The 19401-nt window shown below is 44.7% G+C and overlaps 1 protein-coding gene across 1 annotated transcript; it reads right to left on the bottom strand.

Moving 5' to 3' along the window:
* Window positions 1-2000: 2000 nt before the first annotated feature.
* Window positions 2001-10636, bottom strand: LOC146196704 (uncharacterized). The gene is made up of 7 exons (XM_084597059.1): window positions 10589-10636; window positions 10387-10444; window positions 8839-8933; window positions 5806-5940; window positions 3904-3945; window positions 3711-3764; window positions 2001-2471 (listed from the first exon to the last, which is right to left on the bottom strand). The coding sequence occupies exons 1-7, from the start codon at window positions 10634-10636 to the stop codon at window positions 2001-2003; spliced, it is 903 nt and encodes a 300-aa protein (XP_084453185.1).
* Between the last annotated feature and the right edge of the window lie 8765 nt (window positions 10637-19401).

The following is a 19401-nucleotide window of genomic DNA, read 5'->3' as shown; positions in this document are numbered from 1 at the left end:
TCCCTTCTGAACGCTTATACATCTGCACATTTTGACTTATTCACTTGTACTCATAAGGTATTGCGTAGGATGTATATAGAAGGTAGCTCCGAACAATTTTCATCCTCAGTTGTGCCAAAATAAGTCTTTGCTTCTGTATCTTATATTTTATGTATGAGAGTGTGATATGTAATAACAATCATTTTATCCCTGTGTTTACTCAGTACGCTTGAAGTGATCTTGCGATGTATAGCATTACATTTTTGTTCTTTTGTTTCGTTTATACGACACCAGAAGTTGAGTCGTTGTTTGTCTTCTGCTGTTGCCTGTAAAATGGGGGCTGCGGCTTTGTCAAGCTGTATTTTTACAGCTTTTTCTGCAGCTCCTCTGCCCATATATCTTTGAGGCAGAAATAAAATGTATTTATTTATTTATTTATGTTGTTTTGTGTATTACTTTGGTACGATTTTCATAACGGTGAATTCACAAGCTGCGATGTCCACTTGCAAGGGAACGCAATAACCATATATGTGAAAATAAAGATCAATATGGTGCTCATTTACTTACATCGCTGCTTAGCGTGCAGTTAAGTATTAATAACTGGAGCTCGCCATCTGCCACATCCGCCACTCGCAGGCGCAACATCTCCGAATCATCTGTCACCGGCTATTGAACATAGACAGCTTAATCTCATCTTGTGCGAAGAGATGTTAGAGGGACAAGCTGTTCGCAAATTTGTAAATACTTTTTTTTCTTTTGATTTGATATTGAGACAGTGGAGAACACTGCGGCTACTCCTAGAATTATGTTTATAAAATACGTTGAATATGTCACACAGACCAACAGAGAGCTGTTTAATCCATATCACATACAGGTGTAGATTACATCATTATACGAAATACAGTACACCGCCTGCATCGGTTATGTTCTTTAATTACAGTATCTGTGTAGGAGCTATGCTGTAAGCTTCGATAAATGATTTATGCTACTAGAGGGCTCATAAAATATTACACTTGATTAAGCCCTGTACCTTAGGACTACATTCATTTTTTTTTTTTATAATTGCAAAAGCAACACTACGACAGCCAGAGCGAGACTTCGGGTGGCTGCAGCTACGCCGTGAAGAGGCGTAGCTATGGTCTCCACACAAAAAGATTAGCCTGTCATGATACTTGAATTCACGTTACCCCTATGCCACGGTCAGGAGCTGCCAACTCGGATCGCTCCTTTCATGTGGGAGGGTGATATCAGAATCAGCCTGCCAGAACTGTTTGCATTCTCGTTATCCTTACGACACGCAGACACGTGCATACGGCTTGGTTGAAGCGTGACTTTATATGTGGGCTGGTAGCTTACACTTTCGCGTCACACTCTTAAAAGATGAGCTTAACTGTACCCAATAATATAGCACCTTACACTGATAAGGCTTAATAGGGGAATAATGTATCAGGCAAAAGAAGCTTCCGCCGTTGCTTTCGCAATTCAGCTAGGGTTAACCAGAGCTAAACCAAAATTAGTTTTTCAATGAAAAGCAAGTAACATTTTTGCATCATCCCCTACTGTGGTCCCGACAAAAGCTTATTTTGTGCTGTCTCAGAAACACAAAGGAAACTGGATGTAAATGGCTTTCATAGCAAGCCAAGCACAAGGCACGTTCGCAGAGAAACCTGCACGGGAGAAACTTGACGCTAGAGAAAAGATACCTGAAGATCTACTAGAACGCATTAAAGTCGTAAAATAATGCAGAAAATTTATTTTGGTGGTGGAAAAAAGCAAGGGCGTGGCACGTATTCTTTCCAATGCCACCTGGAGGGCGTTTATTGAGCCAAAGCTGTCGCACTGTTAGGATCGTATTTCATTTGCTACCGCTTGTATGACGTCATATTGAAGCGAATCAGCGTTCGATGCAGATATACCCAGAGGGAAATTCACGTCTATCCACGATCGGATAGCACCAGCCATGTACCCGCAGAGGCGCGAACATTGCAGTCACAGCGCCGCGGCTCACGCACTACATATCATCACTGCTTCTTGCGTCCTCCGGATTTCGGAGGCCGCGGTCTCGGGGCTTTGAGGTCTCCGGGGCATGCCGAGCAGACTGGCGCCGCACTATATGCGACTACGGCACCCGTAGACGTAGGGTCTGGGCGACGACTCGGCCCCGATGGGTTTGGTGGCTGACCGTGAGGTCCGGCAGTCAAGGCTGGAGGCCACGGCATGCCGGGTGACAGCGCGTACGGACTGACGCCAAACGCCGGACTCAGACCGATGATCGGAGTCGGATCCATAAAGATTGGCGGGGGTGCTGACGCGATGACGGGCCTTGGCCAGGAGGCCGGTGGGGCTGGGTACATTGGTGGTAAGGACGACGGACCAGCGCCCATCGCGTCATCGCCAGTCGTCACGTGGACGAGGTTTTCTTCGTCGAATGCCTTGCCATTGGTTGCCGCGTAGAGCTTGTAGAACTCATAGAGGAGGCTGGTGTAGTACAGCTGTGAAAGACGATGCACCTCAAACATATGCTGTCAACGCCCTAGTGAAAAACCCTATGAGTCACATTAACCTCATACAAATTCTCATACAGAACTCATACTAATCTCATACAAATCTCATATAATCTCATATGATCTCATACTAAACTCATTCATCATATGAGAAGTATATGAGAATTAATGAGATTTGTATGAATTTAGTATGAGAAATCTGTATGAGGTTATTGTGACTCATATGATGTTTTTCACTAGGGCGGGCATATCTCTGGTGGTCATGGCTTCAATATCAAGGTGTTGGTGAACCTAAAGTGATTTTAGTTGGGGATTTAAAGTGCAGTCTAAGCGTCATAAGGCGCAATACATGCTTCCACTCTCATTTAAAGCTAGCGTTATACATACCTCCAACCATCCCACCCCCTTTTATCCCAATAAATAGATCCAGCCTGAACGTTTTAATCAGTATATTTGCAATAACGTCATGAAATCGTTTTGCTGTTATATAAACTGAAAAAAATGCGTGGATATATCTGTTCAATTATCCCTCAGAGCAATGTTTTAAAACTGGCTATTATTTGCTTTTTTGCACAGCAGCTATAGGGTTGCGGTGCTAAAAATTAAAGATAACACAAAAAGGGGAACACAAGAGATGACACGAAACACGAAACGCTTCGTGTCTCATGCCGTTTCTTATGTTTCTTCCTTTTTGCGTAGTCAGTCCTGCTATGCGTCTCAGAGCACAAAACGATCGCCGTTAACATGGTTCCTGAAAAGATTGCTGTTAAGATGTGGGGACCGTGATCCCCCGATAAAAGAAAAGACGCGCTGTAAATTCATTGCAATGCAGTTGCAGCGAGCCTGTCCTTTTATTTTGTTAATTAAACAGCTATAACTAGTAGTTATTCACATGCACGTGATATACTATTTTCCTTCGTCTTTTCCTTGCGATACTCCTTCCTTTGCGGGGTTTCTTAATTGTTCATACGTATACATAGGGAATAGGATTGGGGACATTGGGAGCTTAGACAACACACATACCGTGTCTGTATCGTTGTGGTGAGCAGCCTGGGATTGCCGGCCAATATCGTGGAATTCACGCTGCCTTTTTCAAGATATGAAGGCGATACTATAGGTTGAGATGACGAGTTTGAAGAGGTGTGGGGGACGGTAGAAACGGTGGATGGAATGTAGCCTACCCATATGTACGTCGACCTTCTTTTCATTTCAATCAAATGTTTTTACCTTCCAGTGTGCGGATAGGATGATCCAAGGCGCCCAGAACGTAACCACAGTCATCTGTGCATGTGAGAGACATGTGAACTTAGTGTGTATTCCTATAACGTTGCCGATCTGGCGAGGCGTTAACATTGAAACAGCGACAGCAAGAAATGCGTCGCAGGTATTAATCTGCAAGTTGGTTTATTTCTGTGCTTACCTGTTTTCTGATGGTAATCGTCTCTGCGTTCTGTCCTGTGTACTGAGAGAAAACAAGGTAGGATCACTCAGGTTGCTAACTTCGGCCAGTTCGCTCATTATTCAAAGCGACCTTCACGTTAAAAATGTCAATATTGGCAATATATTCCTTTTACAGCCAACTAGTCTAAGCAGTTAGATGATTGCCTCAAGCAAACAAAGCAAATGAAATGGCGAAGCCTGAACGCGCGTGCTTTCCAATGAAAACTGCATAGAAGCTATAGCCACTCCGAACTTCACAGTTCGTCATTATAGTCGACAGCTGGGCATCGATAATCCCAAAGCTAACCAACTGCGCGCAAGTAACAGCTGGCTGCAAGATATCATAGATGTCTATTATTTGATTTAAAAGTTTTATGCGTTTGGCTGTCGGTTAAAAACACGATTAACTTAAGCCTAAAGATCAAACCTTTATATTTTTGCGATCAAGAAACCAGTAACCAGTATCAATGAGACGTAAGAGATTTCAAAAATTGTCTTCCTTCACAAGGATATGCCAGAAAAAATAACGAACAACTTTTGGGCCTAATTCACTTAAGTACACATCAGCATGAAATTTGACGTTGATCTCACTTCACACGGATGCAACGGTACGGTCACGAAATTTTCCAAGACACATGAAAAGCTATTTGCTGAAACTATAAAAATGTGCGCGAGCAATATGCATTCCATCAGCCTTCATTATATTTGAATATCGGCGATTGAAAGTCGCCCTACCCCCCCCCCCCTCCCCTCCCTCTACTCAGCGCACGCTGGCGAGCAAGAAAAAGTAAAGAAGTCGCGACGGGCGGAGCTTACCCCACCACGTCCCGCCCGCTTCACTTGGGAGCGTCCAATGAGTGGGCGCAACCAGAAACCCATATGACGTCATCGGGAAAGGAATGCGCGGCAAGGTATCACCATAATCGGCTGCCAGCGGTCGCCAGGAGTACTTTTAAAAAGGTCATTCGTAAATTATATGCTTCACGTAGAGCTTCTAAATTTGACTCGAATACTCACAGTGTGATTGCAGGCCAGTTGACGGGAAGCAAGGAGACAACCGCCCTGTGCTGTCTCCTTGCCTCTGCCCTCTCGTTTCTGACCATCTCTACGAATTTCTTTCATTTCAATATTAATGGTGTTATCGTTTCGGGGCCTCTTCAGGTGGCACTGCTGGCAAGTTTAGGTTAGGTTAGCGACAGATTGTTTTGCATGGCTTTCATTCCTGGCAGGTGAGGCCCACTTCTTTTTTTTTTTTCGGAAAACGAGGTTTGCAATGCTGCGAGAAAGTGTTAATTTCTTTTACTATCGCGAATTAAAAAGAAATTATTGCAATTTCTACCACCTGCATCTTATAGAAAAGTCGCCGAGGATAAATGGATGTCGGCCCGTATCGATCAAATAATCACAGAAAACACAGCCTATGTTAATTATTTATACAAGAACTCCAAAACACAATACAGGTGTCGCTGCCAGTGGTTGATGTCGCAAGGGAACTGCGTTGACACTGAATGCGGGGCGTGGACATTGAAGGCTATGCTATCCTATTGCGCAATTTAAAATGACGACGATCAAACTTCCTTGCTGTGGAAATCCCATGGTTTAAATTGAGGCGCAGGAAAATTTTTAAAATCACTTTTCTCAGCAAGGTTCTTTTTTTTTTTCTGCTGGTAAAGTATTAACATATATACCGAGAAAGAGACATAGAATCGACATTCATAGTAAGCATTGAATGAGTGAAGTTGTGACCAGTGTTCATTTAAAGGACACACAAACTTGTAAGCTAGCTAAGCCTGAATCCGCTGAGGGTAAGTACAGTGAGCATGGCGTAATTGTCAGCCATGGCTGACACGCCTCGTTGAAATGATGCACCGTATATACTAACCCACTTGGGCGGGTAGCGGAGCCCGGCGAGGTTGGCGCCACAGCAGAATAGAAGTGCCACGGTGTTCCACATAACGAACACGCCCAGCAGACGGGAAACTGCTGCCTGCATTGAGCGCGGTGGGCTTGATATCAGCTTTCTTCGCTTTAACGGCATCTGAATATCAGCCACTTATAAAAGACAGCGGAGAGAGCTTGCAAGAGAAGAAATTTCAAGGCGCACGTTAAGATAGAGAACAATATCATCAAGGTAATTATGCCTTAGCTGGCCAAGCTAAGCTCAAGCCCGTAATAACGAGTCCCGGCCGCGGCGGCCGCTTTTCGATGGAGACGAAAAACTAGGCGCCCGTGTGCTGTGCGATGTCAGTGCACATTAAAGAACCCCACGTGGTCAAAATTTCTAGAGTCAAACACTATGGCGCCTCTCGTAACCTGAGTCACTATGGGACCTTCTGTGCCCCCCCCCCCCCCACCCCCCATACGAACTATAAGTCACACAAAACACACCTTTACGCAGTATCGTTGAGCGGAGTTCTGAGTTTCGCCATAAAATGAACCATAGCTTCCTCAATACCCGCATGATGTCCATGTGAGTTTATAATGCGACCATTTCATGAGTATTTTTTAGCTTATCTGTTGTTCTTTCATGCTTTAGCATACATGGGAGGGCAGATACCAGGGGCGTTTGTAGTAAATCCTTTTTTGGTGTTATGAATTTACGTCGAATTTAGATACAGCAACTGTGGATGTTTGTCTTTACTTCGTCACATAATTTGTGCAGCTTGTCTGCACTAGGAAGCCAAGCCTGTCTGCCTAAAGCTTTCGCGCAACATATTGCTCTACTAAGCGCGAAGTATGTGCGAACAAAACGCCGCAAAGGTCGCAGCAAACACCATATATACTGCGGGTTGCACTCAAAAGCAAGGTAATAGTTTAACTCACAGGGTCCAGGGTGGCGCGTCTGCTCGCCGTGTCCTACATTGTTTTAACGCAGAAGAAAGATAAACAAAACAACAGTGCAACAAAAGAGCTCTTCCATTGTTATGTCAGGAAAAAACAACAGCACATATCAATTAGCAAAATAAGTAAGTTGCTTTCAACTTTAGGGGATTGTTCAGAAAGGCGAAGTCAAAGAAGGTATTTACACTCAGGCGCTCTTGATGTCTGGAAGACAGCATTATGCAATGTCATCTTGTGCCACTGACTGAGAAACGTAATTCGGGTTTTCTAACTGACATCCTTTCCAGTCTCTTAGTAACACAGCTTTCCCCTCTGTTATCGCTTCCTCTCTTGTCACAACAGTTACGACACACAGGAACTGCCTTCAACGAAGACAGATTTCAAGCACCGTTGATTCCAAGTAAGGGGACTCTTTGAGCTTCAACAATATGTACAAGCACTATAAATACGCGAATTTGAAAAGAACAGTACTCACTAGTTGAGTTGCGCAGAAAAAAAGAGACTTCATTTTAATATATGTGCCAATTAAGCACCCTGTGCACTGATCCACACTATTTGAAAACTTTAAAAGCGACAGCTGTGCGGGTTATTATCTGTGACGTAAGCGACATGGGTGTCATCGTCACACTTTGTTGATGCGAAAGCTTTAGTAGATTATATTGGCGTCGGTAGTGTCCGCAAAATGTGTTGCCGGAAGTTGGTCTCCTCGTGACATCATCAGTTAATGACTGAATGAGAGTTGTAAGTCATTATATAAAGAAGTGCTGTATCACCAACGATTCATATGTTATGACTTATAAGTGATGTGACAGAAAGGTGGAGTCATGTAATTCGTGAGTAACGAGTCATCAGTTACGCGACTCATGGATGATAAAAACTGCTGGGCCGTGCCGAGTGGTAGCATCGGAAGCCAAGAGTGGCGGACGGATCTTAACGGAGTGGGTACGTATATGTGTAGAAAGAAGTCGACTAGGAGCAACCCACGTCGAGCCAACACCAATGCTTTTTCATTCTCCTAATTCAGTTTCTGCAGTGGTCTCTTATACCCCGTAAGGATAAAAGGGCATCACTTAAATCGGGGCGCTATAAATTACAGAAGATAGCTCATGACCGTCATCTAACAAAGCAGCTGAATAGCTAACTATAGCTGCATTTGCTTGCTCCTCATTTAATGCTGTAGAGGGCATCGCGTAGAAGCAACGAAATGACCCAGCATACCGCTTCCTGCGCTCTTTCCACACCCACTAACTACCCTAGAACACGACCCATTCTTATTCCACTGCTCAGTAGAGGCGGCTAAATCTTGATGCTAAATTTTTAACCGAATCGCAGCGCTGTTTAGCTCATTACACTTGCAGTTTCCACGTTCATCAAACATATAGTGAACGTATATAGCTTCAGTGCATGACAATGTTTATTTTTGTTTGTTTTTTGAAGAAAACGAGTGGTGCGCTGAGTAGCAAAAGAGCTTCAGTCCGAAGTTGCCTCTATCGCGAGTGCAGCCGCAGGAACAGTCCAAGATGCAGAAGCCGCGGTCTATATGTCTGCCTTTCCTCAGCTCTCGCACCCGGAAATTTTGGACAGTAACACGAGCAACAAAGAAGCGGGCAGTGGCGCGGACAGGAGCGCTCGCGCTAGGCCCGCTAACATATTCATTAAACGTCATCTCACGGTCATCCAACATCTTCTCTCTGTCTTTTGTTCTCCTGTTTTTATCGGCTTGCCGCTTCGTAACAATATTGTATAACTACATAATAACAATCAATATACCCGCATGTTATGTTTCAGCAGGCTTCTGGATTTTGTTCGTCACTTTCAAAACTGCACCAAATTGGTTACCCATATAGCAGTCTTAATTACTCGTTGTGAGCACAGGACAAACATGAGAAGTAAAATTCTGCTCCTCATCACAATATTAGACCATTGCCTTCAACATTTGCATCACACTATCCCACAATATTCCACAGTTGTTTCAAAATTAAAACATTTCCAAGAAAGCTGGACTTGACACAACGCAATGTCCGCCGAGTGCTACAATAACACAGGAGGTGCAAAATCAAGGCGATGCGCTTACCGTCTTCCAAAGAAGTAGGATGACCAGTGCGTCGCTGATGACGTTCAGCACGCATTCGACACCGAGCGTCGTGTCGAACAGGAAACCGTCGACGGCTGGGGAAGGAGAGACATTTGGTGAGATATGTTTCTCCCTTCAGCTCCGTGCGACACCAAATCACGCACATCAACTGCACGCTTCCTATTTCTTAATGTTACCCCTACCATTTTTCGTTCCATAGCCCTCTGCGTTGTCCTCAACTTAAGAAGAACCCTTTTGGTTAGCCTCCACGTTTCAGCCCCATAGGTGAGTACAGGTAAGATGCAACTGTTATATATCTTCCTCCTGAGCGATACCGGTAAGCTGCTAGTCATAATCTGCGAGTGCTTGCCAAATGCGCTCCATCCCAATCTTATTATTCTTGTTATTTCCTTTTCGTGGTCCGGATCTGCGGTTACTACCTGCCCTAAGTAGACATATTCGCCTACTACTTCCAGTATTTCGCTACCTAACGTAAACTGCTGTTTCTTCCCGAGGCTGTTGAACATTACCTTAGTCTTCTGCATACTGATTTTCAAGCCTACCTTTCTACTTTTCCTGTCTATAGGTCACCAATCATTATTTGCAGATCATCCCCGAAGTTACTTAGCAAGGCAATGTCATCAGCAAATCGCAGATTACTGAGGTATTCTCCATCTACCTTTATCCCTAACTGCTCCCATTCCAAGTCTCTGAATACTTCCTCTAAGCAAGCTGTGAATAGTACTGGGGAGATCGTGTCTCCTGTCCTAACACCTATCTTTATGGGAATTTTGTTACTTTCTTTATGCAGAACTATGGTTGCTGTGCAGCCACTATATTTATCTTCCATCACTTTCACGTATGGCTCGTCTACCCCCTGATTTCGCAATGCCTGCATCACCGCCGAAGTTTCAACTTAGTCAAATACTTTTTTGTAATAAATGAATGCTATGTATAAGGGCTGGTTATATTCCGAGAATTTTTCTATTACCTGGTTGATGGTATGAATATGATCGATAGTAGAAGTACCGTTTCCGAAAACCTGCTTGATCATTTGCTTGATTACAGTCTAAGGTTGTCCTGATTCTATTAGTGATTGCCTTAGTAAATACCTTATACGTAACAGACAGTAGGCTGGTTGGTCTGTAATTTTTAATGTCCTTAGCGTCCCCTTTCTTATGAATCAGAAATAATATATATATATATATATATATATATATATATATATATATATATATATATATATATATATATATATATATATATATATATATATATATATATAACATATGCATTATCTCTTGTATACAATAAGAAGTTCGTGTCCGCAGTAACAATAAACAAGCTGGAAATCTACACCACCTAAAGATACTGAGCTTATCTGCAGCAACCTGTGTGCACGTTCCTTTAGTTGCTTACACGATTTGTGTGCAACGTATATGCACCTTTCATTACTATTCGCTTTGTGCACGGCACCGAAGACGCTGTAGTGCACTACCACACGAAATGACGACGATTGACCCGTGGCGCAGCGGAACACACACTTACGTGCCCCCGTTCGGTGAAAGCCGTACGAAAAGCGCACGATGCCGACGAGGTTGGGCACCTGGGAGGGCAGCCAGAGATGCGCATCTTTTAGCGTTTCAAACCCCTCACTGCTCGGTTTCCCGCTCTATGTTGCTTAGCGGTAGCAGACTACATAAAGATAGGCAATGTTGAGCCGCAATGGACAAGCGCCGGCCACGCTTACCATGTGAATGCCGATGAGGTACATGGCATCCTTCCTTGACTCGATCATGTCTTCTTGTTCTTCTTCGTCTTCCGTAGCCCGCACGCGCGGCAAGCTAGGCGACAAAGCAGGACCATGACGTTGTCTTCCCCTGGCTCAGGTCCGGTAAACTTGTTCGTCAGTTTGCCGGCTGATAGCATGCCACTAAAATGCTTTTCTGCCAATGGTGTCAAGCATATCCCTGTGGCACTTATTCCTGTAGGAGATAGCGTAATTAAAATAAAAAAAAATCCTCGTCTAATCCAAGATCAACTGAAAACTGCAACCAGCCGATGCCTGCAGATTTCGGAGGTGCGAGCATTTGGTAGAAGAGGTTTATTATTCAAATCTGATGTCTTAGATTGCTTTGCTGACTTATTGCATTGCACATCATTTACTTCATTGCCTGTGAAGGCATTTATTCCAGAGCAACTTGCATGCGTGAAAGGAATAATCCGCGGTGTCGATTCGTCCGCTATGCTAGCAGAGGTTATTGAGGACCTTCATGAGGGCGGTGTTGGTATCCTTTCAGTTTACCGCTGTATCAGTGAGGCTGGAGGCTCACGCGTACCAACCGAGTCAGTTATTGCCACATTTGCAGGGTCCTCTTGCCCGTCCTTGGCCATTACAATGTAAAAATTGCTGGTGTTTTGGACACAGTGCCAAAGCTTGCAAGTCGGCAACGCGCTGGCGCGTTTGCAGCGGTGATCATGCTTCGGATCACTGCACATGTGAGACTATTAGCTGCTGTCTTTGCCAATGCAGTCACACAGCTGATGATCCCATTTGTCCAAAAAGGGCCGATGAGCAGAGTGTCTTAGACATTCTTGAAACGAGTTTAACAAAGTCGGTTGTTGGTTCTGTACAGAAGGCTGTTGCCGGGATACTTGATTTTAATAAATAGATTCAGCGATGCAACTTGCAGCCTGCGCGGAAATTATTTGTTGTGTGGGGCTCTTCAGCCCCTGTAAATGTTTTAAATCGCGCGCGTTTTCCTATTTGTATTGTGTTTGCGCGGGCAGCGCGAGTGCGCATGAGCGAGCAGCCAATCTTGGGGGCGGGATGTTAGCGGCGAGAAGACGGTGGTAGATAAGCGCGTCGGAAGCAAGGCGCGGGGCCTTTTGCCCCGGCGGGGAGGCCAGCGCGAGGCGGCCAGCGAGCGTCACGGGCCAGCGGGGTGTGCACAGACAACGGAAAGAAGACCTGCGACACGAATATGGAAGGAGTGCCTGCAGAAACGGCCTAGGCGTATTCGCGTGAGTTGCTGCCACGCGAGGCGCAACTCACGCGAGGAGCAATGTTTCTTGCACCGCCGTTAGTGCTTTGGCCCTTACGCTCGCCCTGTTCGCGCCGCAGGGTGTTTTGTTTGTCGCAGTGAAGCCCTGACCCTCGTTAGGTTTTATCCTTGGCTGTGTATTGTCGTGCTCGTCGACAGCATGTCTCCAGCGCAGCGGCGTTTCTTTTGTTTGTTGCTCCTCTTATTGAATTTTGCGTTTATCCAGAAATAAACCGGTGTTTTTAAAAGAGACTGGAAATAATTGTCACTCGTCAGGCGAGACCATGGCTCGCGGACCCCTTTTCTCAAGGTGAGGCCTTTATCTGGCGCCCAGCGTGATTCTTGCTCGAGCTTTGGTTTTCCCCACGAGCGTCGCAACTTTAGTGACACCATTAATCATGGCGGGAATCTCTGTGCTCCAGTGGAATTGTCACTCTATCTTATCATCTTTCGACGACCTGCAGCACCTTATCCGTAAAATTATCCCTGATATTATATTACTGCAAGAAACCTGGTTCTCTCCTAACAGTCCTTTCGCAGGTGAAAATTACCGTGTTTTTAGAGCTGATCGCCCACACGGCAGGGGCGGAGGCTAACATTTATTTCAACCAATCTGGTTCATCGCGCTAAAGTGGTTCATGAATTTATTGGGCCTGATTGTGGGATACTTGCCGTTGAGTTTATTGCCTCGCAGTGTGTCCCCGTCATAATTTCAAATATCTACTTTCCCACAGGAGTCCGTAGGACAGACTGTTTAGAAGCTTTGCTGAGAATTAATTGAAATGTAGTTTTGGCTGGGGACTTCAATTCTTATCATGTCATAAGGGGTTTCAGAACAGACTATAGTGGGCAGTTTGGTTTTGGATGTCAATAAATGATGTAGATTGTTATATAGTCGCGCCTATACTTATATGAGAGCAAATTCTCATTCAGCTATTGATTTAACATTAGCTATAAATGGTATTGGAGTATCGTCGTGGTCTACAATAGACTACGGTACGTCAAGTGACCACTACCCATTCACTTTCAACATTGCATGTAGTTCGATTAGGCCAACTGGTACATCACGTAAATTTGTCAACATTTCAGTATTCAAGAAATTTCTAGGGAGGTCTTCAGATCATCTGCCCCTTCTGATAAATCAAATCGCGGTCCTCAAGTATTGTCTTCAGTGTTAGACGCAACTCGGTGATCACGGTTTATTGTTCAGTCTGCCCCTAAAACCAAGACTCCTTCGAACTCGTGGAATAAAGAGTGTGAAAAAGCCTATCGTCTGAGGAAAGCCGCATGGAAGCGCCTAGCCCATAACCTGTGCCCAAACAAATGGAATAATTACAAATTCTTTGCAGCTTCGTTTAAAATAACAATGTCCAAGGCTAAGGAGGAATATATTGCGAATCTGAACACCTATTTGTCTAACCCAGTCAACCGGAAATCTCTCTATGGATGCATGTAGCGTACAGAAGTTTTGCCCTCGTTTCATACCACCCAGTCCGCGGTTTTGTCCACACAAGATTAATTACATCAATTGGAATCCATTGCCCAAGGCCTTGCGACGCTCTTTCAAGCTCGCAATACCTTTTCTTCAGCCCGATTGCAGTTTGGCACTAACTTTACTAAGGTATTGAAATCTTAATTATTATCAGTAGTTAATTGCCTGCAGTCGGCTGCCCCTGGTGTTGACAGAGTATCAGTTGTCATACTGAAAATACTATTGAAAGACTTTGCCTCGGACCTATTACAGATTGTGAATTGGTCTTTGGAAAAAGCTTGGTTTCCACAAGCTTGGGAAACATCGAAAATAATTTTATTACTGAAAGACCAGGGGAAGGGTTTTGATCTCGACAATATTCGGCCGATTGCTATCACTTCAAATTTAGTTAAGCTTATAGAACGGTTAGCCTACTCTCGTCTCACGGATCATGTTCTTTCTTTCATGGCTTTAGCGAGGCTCAGATTGGATTCCGACAGGGATGCTCGATTTGGAGCGCACACGTAGACTTTGAGAGCCGTATTAAGGTTGCCATGAGGCAAAAAGAGGTTTCAGTGCTAGCTACCTTAGATATTGTCAATGTGTACGACAGTGTAGAATACAGCATTTTGCTTCATAAACTAGCTAGTTTACATCCTCCGTTATACATCCTTGCGCGGATAAGGGAATTTTTAAAGGATAGATCATTATTTTGCACAAAGGGTGCATTACATTCCAACACTTACCCCCTGTCAAGAGGTTTACAACAAGGCGCAGTCCTTTCACCGTTATTGTTCAATATACTAATGCGTGATATTCCTATTCACCCGGCCATCAGAGTTTATGTGTATGCAGACAATATTGCTTTCTTTTTTTTTTTTTGCTTCTGCCACAAATATTCACAACCTATATCGTTTGTTGCAAGATTATCTAAATGCTCTAAGTCTGGCTGGACATCCTAAGGCTAACTTTAAGTGACAACAAATGTGCTGTCCTCGTATTCCCGCAGACAACCTCTGTTAACATTTACTTGTCTTATCATTCTGTCCTAATCCCGCAGGTTGATTCTGTTAAATATTTGGGTATATATACGACCCACAGTTAGACTGGAGGCCCCAAATCAGAAGTCTTGTGCTTAAAGGTGAACGTGCCCTTAGTTGGTTGACAAGAATCGGCAATAAAATATATGTTATGCATCGGGACACTGTTCTTGCTTTATAAAACCTATGTACGGCCAATAATTTAATTAGGCTTCATTCTTTTTTCTGGGTGCCCAAAGTACAAGCTTGAACCCTTGTTTGTTTTGGAACGGCGAGCTATGCGCCTTTGTTTAGGTCTGCCCAAATCAGTGGCCAATGCTTTGCTTTACTTGGAAGCTCGGATACCTAAGCTAAATTCAGGGTTTCAGCTTCTCACTGTGCGAACATATTTAAGGTCTTGCGAGCCGGTGCCAGGATTGGCTAACCCCATATTTACTTCGATCCCATCATTCTCTTTGATAATATTTGGTCTAGGTACAAGCTCCCTCAGGTTGTGTTTACTAATTCCCTGGTGTCGAAACTTTCCGTATCAATAAACTCTAGTACAAGTTAACCACCGGCGGCCTGATACTATAATCCCATTTGATGACACCCTCCCAGAGAATGCTAAAAATGTGTCTGCCTATGTATTAAATGCCCTTGTAGAGGATTATCTAGACAATTTTCCGAGCCATATTGCCATTTTTACAGATGCCGCCCAGCAGAATGGAAAAGCAGCTATTGGCATATACTCCCAGGCTCTTGAGTGGAGTTATTCATTTCAGGTCCCTGACTATACGCGAATTTTCGCTGCTGAGTTTCTGGCCATTGAGTTAGCCTTGACAAATATCTCTAGTAATATTGCAAATGTTATTTTTCTTTCTGACAGCCTATCCGTGTTGGCATCGCTCGAAAATTCGAGGGACACTCTGCTTTGCCGTTCCCCCTTTTTTGTTTTATTCCTCCTCACATTGCAGAATTGCTTTTTCACTGGGTCCCTGGCCGCTGTGGTATTACATCTAATGAAAGAACAGATTTTTTTTTTTTTTAGCGAACTCCGCCCTTGGTGTACCTCTAGTTCCGTGCATATCTAATACCTTTTACTTAACTCTAGCACGATTTCAAAATTCCCAACGTCTGCATTACCTCAGTCATGAGCCTTTCTTTCTGGACCGAATTACCAACACCTCAGATGGCCTTGGCATGGACGCATCTGTAGTTCTAGGCGATGACTCTCTTGCGCTGCAGATTACCGGAACTAAATCTGTATTTATGCCGTTCGGGGCTATCCGTTACTAACCTCTGTGAGTCCTGCAAAGAAATTGAATCCATAGATCATTTTTTTTTTCTCTTCTGCCGGTGGTTCGCATCTCTGCAGAAATTTACAGCGACTCCCCTTTCGAGAATAAGCCTTCCTCTAACCATTCCAGTTCTCCTCTCCTTCGGGCAAGCGTCAAGAGATATGCCTTGAAACCAGTGTGCGATTGTATTCATGATTACATAATTTCAACACGCAGATTCCTATGCTGGGTAAGACTTCCCTTTTGATATTTTTTTCCAAATTCTAGTTAAACACCCATATTTATCTGAAAACTCTAGTACTTGACCATAATATATATTCACAATCTACGATGTATGTACCCTGGCCAATCCCCCGCCGTGGGTATGTGCCATTATATCGGAGGTCATCATTATCATCATCATTGCACTATGTGTGTATGCTCCATCCGTACTAGCACATTCATGCCAATGGCAACAATGCGCACTGCGAAACCTGGCACGCAATAGCGCCGAGAAAGACACCGGTGGTGGTGACAGCGCGCAGGATGCGTGAAATGCGCCTAATAGCAAGGCGCCACGAAGTCATACTGCCCATAATAAAAAGAAGAGTATACTATAGGCACTGTGTACAACTGAGGCTATCTGCGTACTTATTGAAGGAGCTCGTAAGGTGGAAGATGATGACCGACGGTCACTGATCAGCGCAGAAGTCGTTCCTAAGGGAGTCAAAGCGTAGCGTGACGCAGCAGAAAGCCAGATGGGTGGATGGGGCTACAAGAAGTCTTTGAGGATAGGGCGGTCACAGCTACACTCGTGGCACGGCTGTTTTGTGTAGGTGCACTTGGTGTGGCAGTTGTGGCCCGTCGCGTACGCCTATTACGCCCTAGCGGTCGCTTTGGAAAGTCCTTCCGGGATACGAGTCGCCGCTACTCATGTGTCCCTGCACGAATTGCCGACGTTCGCAGCGGCGATTTTTTTTTTTTTTTTCATCTCCTGCCGATTTCTCCTACTGTCACTTTGTGTACCAGGGAAAAATTGACGACGATGCAGCCATCTGAAAGCACGCCGAGTACGCCGGCTGTACTGGCGCGTGTTTTCATTGAGATTGGTCTGCCCTGTCACCTAATTCTGATAGTTCTACGCGGTCGTATGTGTGTGATAGGTACCTGTATCAACAGCGCCCATAGCGCATGGTGCACCATGTCACGCAAGTGCTGTCTGCCCCTGCACAGCAACAAAGCAAAGGTCTGGCGATTCGTTACCGTGAGTTCCCGTGAGATTCAACGCATACGGTAGCGTAGTTTTGAACGGGAGGACGTTAGGCTACGCTTTTTAAGAATATGACGTGACATCGTTGAAAGATTTACGATCTCCATTCATTCAAGCATTCAAATCCTGTGAAACATACGTGTGCTTGCTACAAATAGAGTGGTGTGGAAATGAGCAGTTTCGCAATTTTTTAACCACAGGGACAAGTAAGGCAGGATAAGAAAGTAAAGCATTCAGTTGGACGAGTTGGTATAGGCTCACGGTTGGAAAAAGAGCGCGCAAAGGCTAGGGACCAGAAGAAAGAGAGGACGAGCGTTGAACTCATAACTTACGGAATATATATAAAGAAAAGCATTACACGTAATTGACTGAATGATTGAATTACTATTTTCCAACAGAGTAGGATGGATTGGGTCTGGCCGATGTCTCCAGCCAGTTGGATGAGAGCAAGCTGTGTTGTCGGGTCCGAGATGAGCATCAGAGCCTCCTAGGGCCTCTGCTCTTTCATCCTGACATGTTTGCGTTATTTTCGGGCATGTCCAGATCATGTGAACCACTTCAGCCGTGTTTTTGTAGCTTGTTGCATGCCTCTCTGTATTGCACGCCTCTCTGTATCACAACTGTTAACGAGGTGTGTGATCCTGTAAAACATCTGTGCGCCACACAAGTTGTGATATGTTCAAGTATAAGTCTCCAAATATTATCCTGCCTTTGTTTAGTGATATGACAAACAAACGGGTATACCGCTCGACTTAATCTATAGTGTTGCGTGATGTCTTTATAGCTAAGTAGTCGGTCCCGGTCGCTGTCACGGCAAAACGAGGAAAACAACAGAACATGAGGCAATGCTCAAAGCCATCCAAGAAACACGAGTTCCTTGCCATGTAAAAGCGAAAAAGGTGTGCTTGCGCAGCCGTGTTGCTCTGTCTTCCCGCGTGGCCTACATTTCTTTGTGGGCGGATAACACATGTGCCTGTCTGAGGTATAACACCTGTGCCCGAGTGATCCGTTCGTCAGCTGCCGCACAGGCGTTGTTTACAGCATTCCTCTCTCTTGCAGAGCCCATGACATTGGCCAGACTGGTCGCTGCTTGAACATGCGTTTGCAAGAGCACCAAAATAAACTGGTAAACGGCAATGAAAGTCTTGTCACTCACTGTCAGAGAAGTGATGAGAAAGGAGAGGAATACGTGCACTGGCCTTATTAAGTGAGGCACAAGTGTTACACGCCCACAAGGACCAGACCACGCCGGAATTGGCAGAAGCATATTTTATCGCGACAGAGAAACGCGACTGCGTTAGCAAACCTTTCATAGTTTTATCTCACAAGGGGCTTGGTTTCTAGGCGGTTACTGAGCTTCGTGCACGCCTTATGTTTTCCTAGTTTCCACGTACCATGCTTTTCTTCCTTTACATACCACGGGTTTTATAAAAAAAAAAAAAAAAAAAAAAAAGGCCTAGTTGCGAGTTCAGGAGTTCTCAGCGCTCGTCCTGTGTCTGTCTCTCTTCTGCTCCCTGGTCCCTAGAACGCTATTTTTCAACCATGAGGATAGGAAAGGCGACAGCATTTTGTTCCCGACCGGAGAAGAATAGGCTATCTCAACCTTACCGATCCCCAATCGTCTGTCCGCGGAAACCCTGCTGCCGCTTGCCAACATCGTTAATATAGCACACCACATATTGTGCACTTCGCTCGCCTTTCCGTTGTCACTGTGGCGCGACTTGTGTCCAGCCTTGGCAGCGTTTGGTATTTGTAAACCGTTGCTTCTTCTGTAATTGCAAAACTCGCATTGCAACTATAGGCTGCGTAACACGCGGGACTATAAGGAAGATCACGCTGAATTATGACAGAAAGTGCTGTGGCGCAGGGAGGCCGAAAGGCAGCTGCCTTGTCTTCAGGCGGAACAAAATATGCCTGCTGGCAACGAATGCAATAGCAGTCTGAACAAACAGGTGACTGCGGCTTAATTTGCATAGCGCCCGTCAACGTGATCGGTATGGCTCCACAATAATAATAGTAGTAACGACACCAACCTCATTGCTGCAGAACGTACCGTCTTTGCCAAAAGTAACCAGGCTGCAGGATCTGCTTCTCAGTCATGTGGTAGCAGATTCATACCACTTCTGAAGCTCTAAATCTCTGCGATGCAAAGTTGAGCACCTGTCCTCACTTCTTGACTAGTTTTTCTATAGTGGGAATCCTTACGTAAGGATTGCCACTATAAAAAAAAACTAGTCAAGAAGTGAGGCTTTATAATACAAGTGAGAAGCAAAACACGCAGCCTGGTTACTTTTAACAAAGACGGTACGTAGGCAAACTTTACTACTCTGTTCACATCAACCACGAACATGTACTGATACCTACTGCCGCTATCGAATTTCAGTGGCGGCCCTAGCGTAACTTATTGGCTCAATTTTGGTGGCTTAGACCACAGCATTAGCGTAACCATGTCCACTACAAGGCAGATGCCTACCCTGCG

This window comes from Amblyomma maculatum, chromosome 3, assembly GCF_055883805.1.
Source record: "Amblyomma maculatum isolate TAMU_Amacu chromosome 3, ASM5588380v1, whole genome shotgun sequence".
Taxonomy (NCBI): Eukaryota; Metazoa; Arthropoda; class Arachnida; order Ixodida; family Ixodidae; genus Amblyomma; species Amblyomma maculatum.
The sequence above is the reverse complement of the archived record's forward strand: the minus strand, read 5'-3'. Positions and strand labels throughout refer to the sequence as shown.

Excerpts from the sequence above, each read along its gene's own strand:
- LOC146196704 (XM_084597059.1), bottom strand. The coding sequence starts at position 10,636 with ATGATCGAGTCAAGGAAGGATGCCATGTACCTCATCGGCATTCACATG. Across the intron at positions 5,941-8,838 it reads TCCTACTTCTTTGGAAGACG|CTGATATCAAGCCCACCGCG; the intron begins GTAAGCGCATCG and ends AAGCGAAGAAAG. Across the intron at positions 2,472-3,710 it reads TCCTATCCGCACACTGGAAG|CTGTACTACACCAGCCTCCT; the intron begins GTAAAAACATTT and ends CGTCTTTCACAG.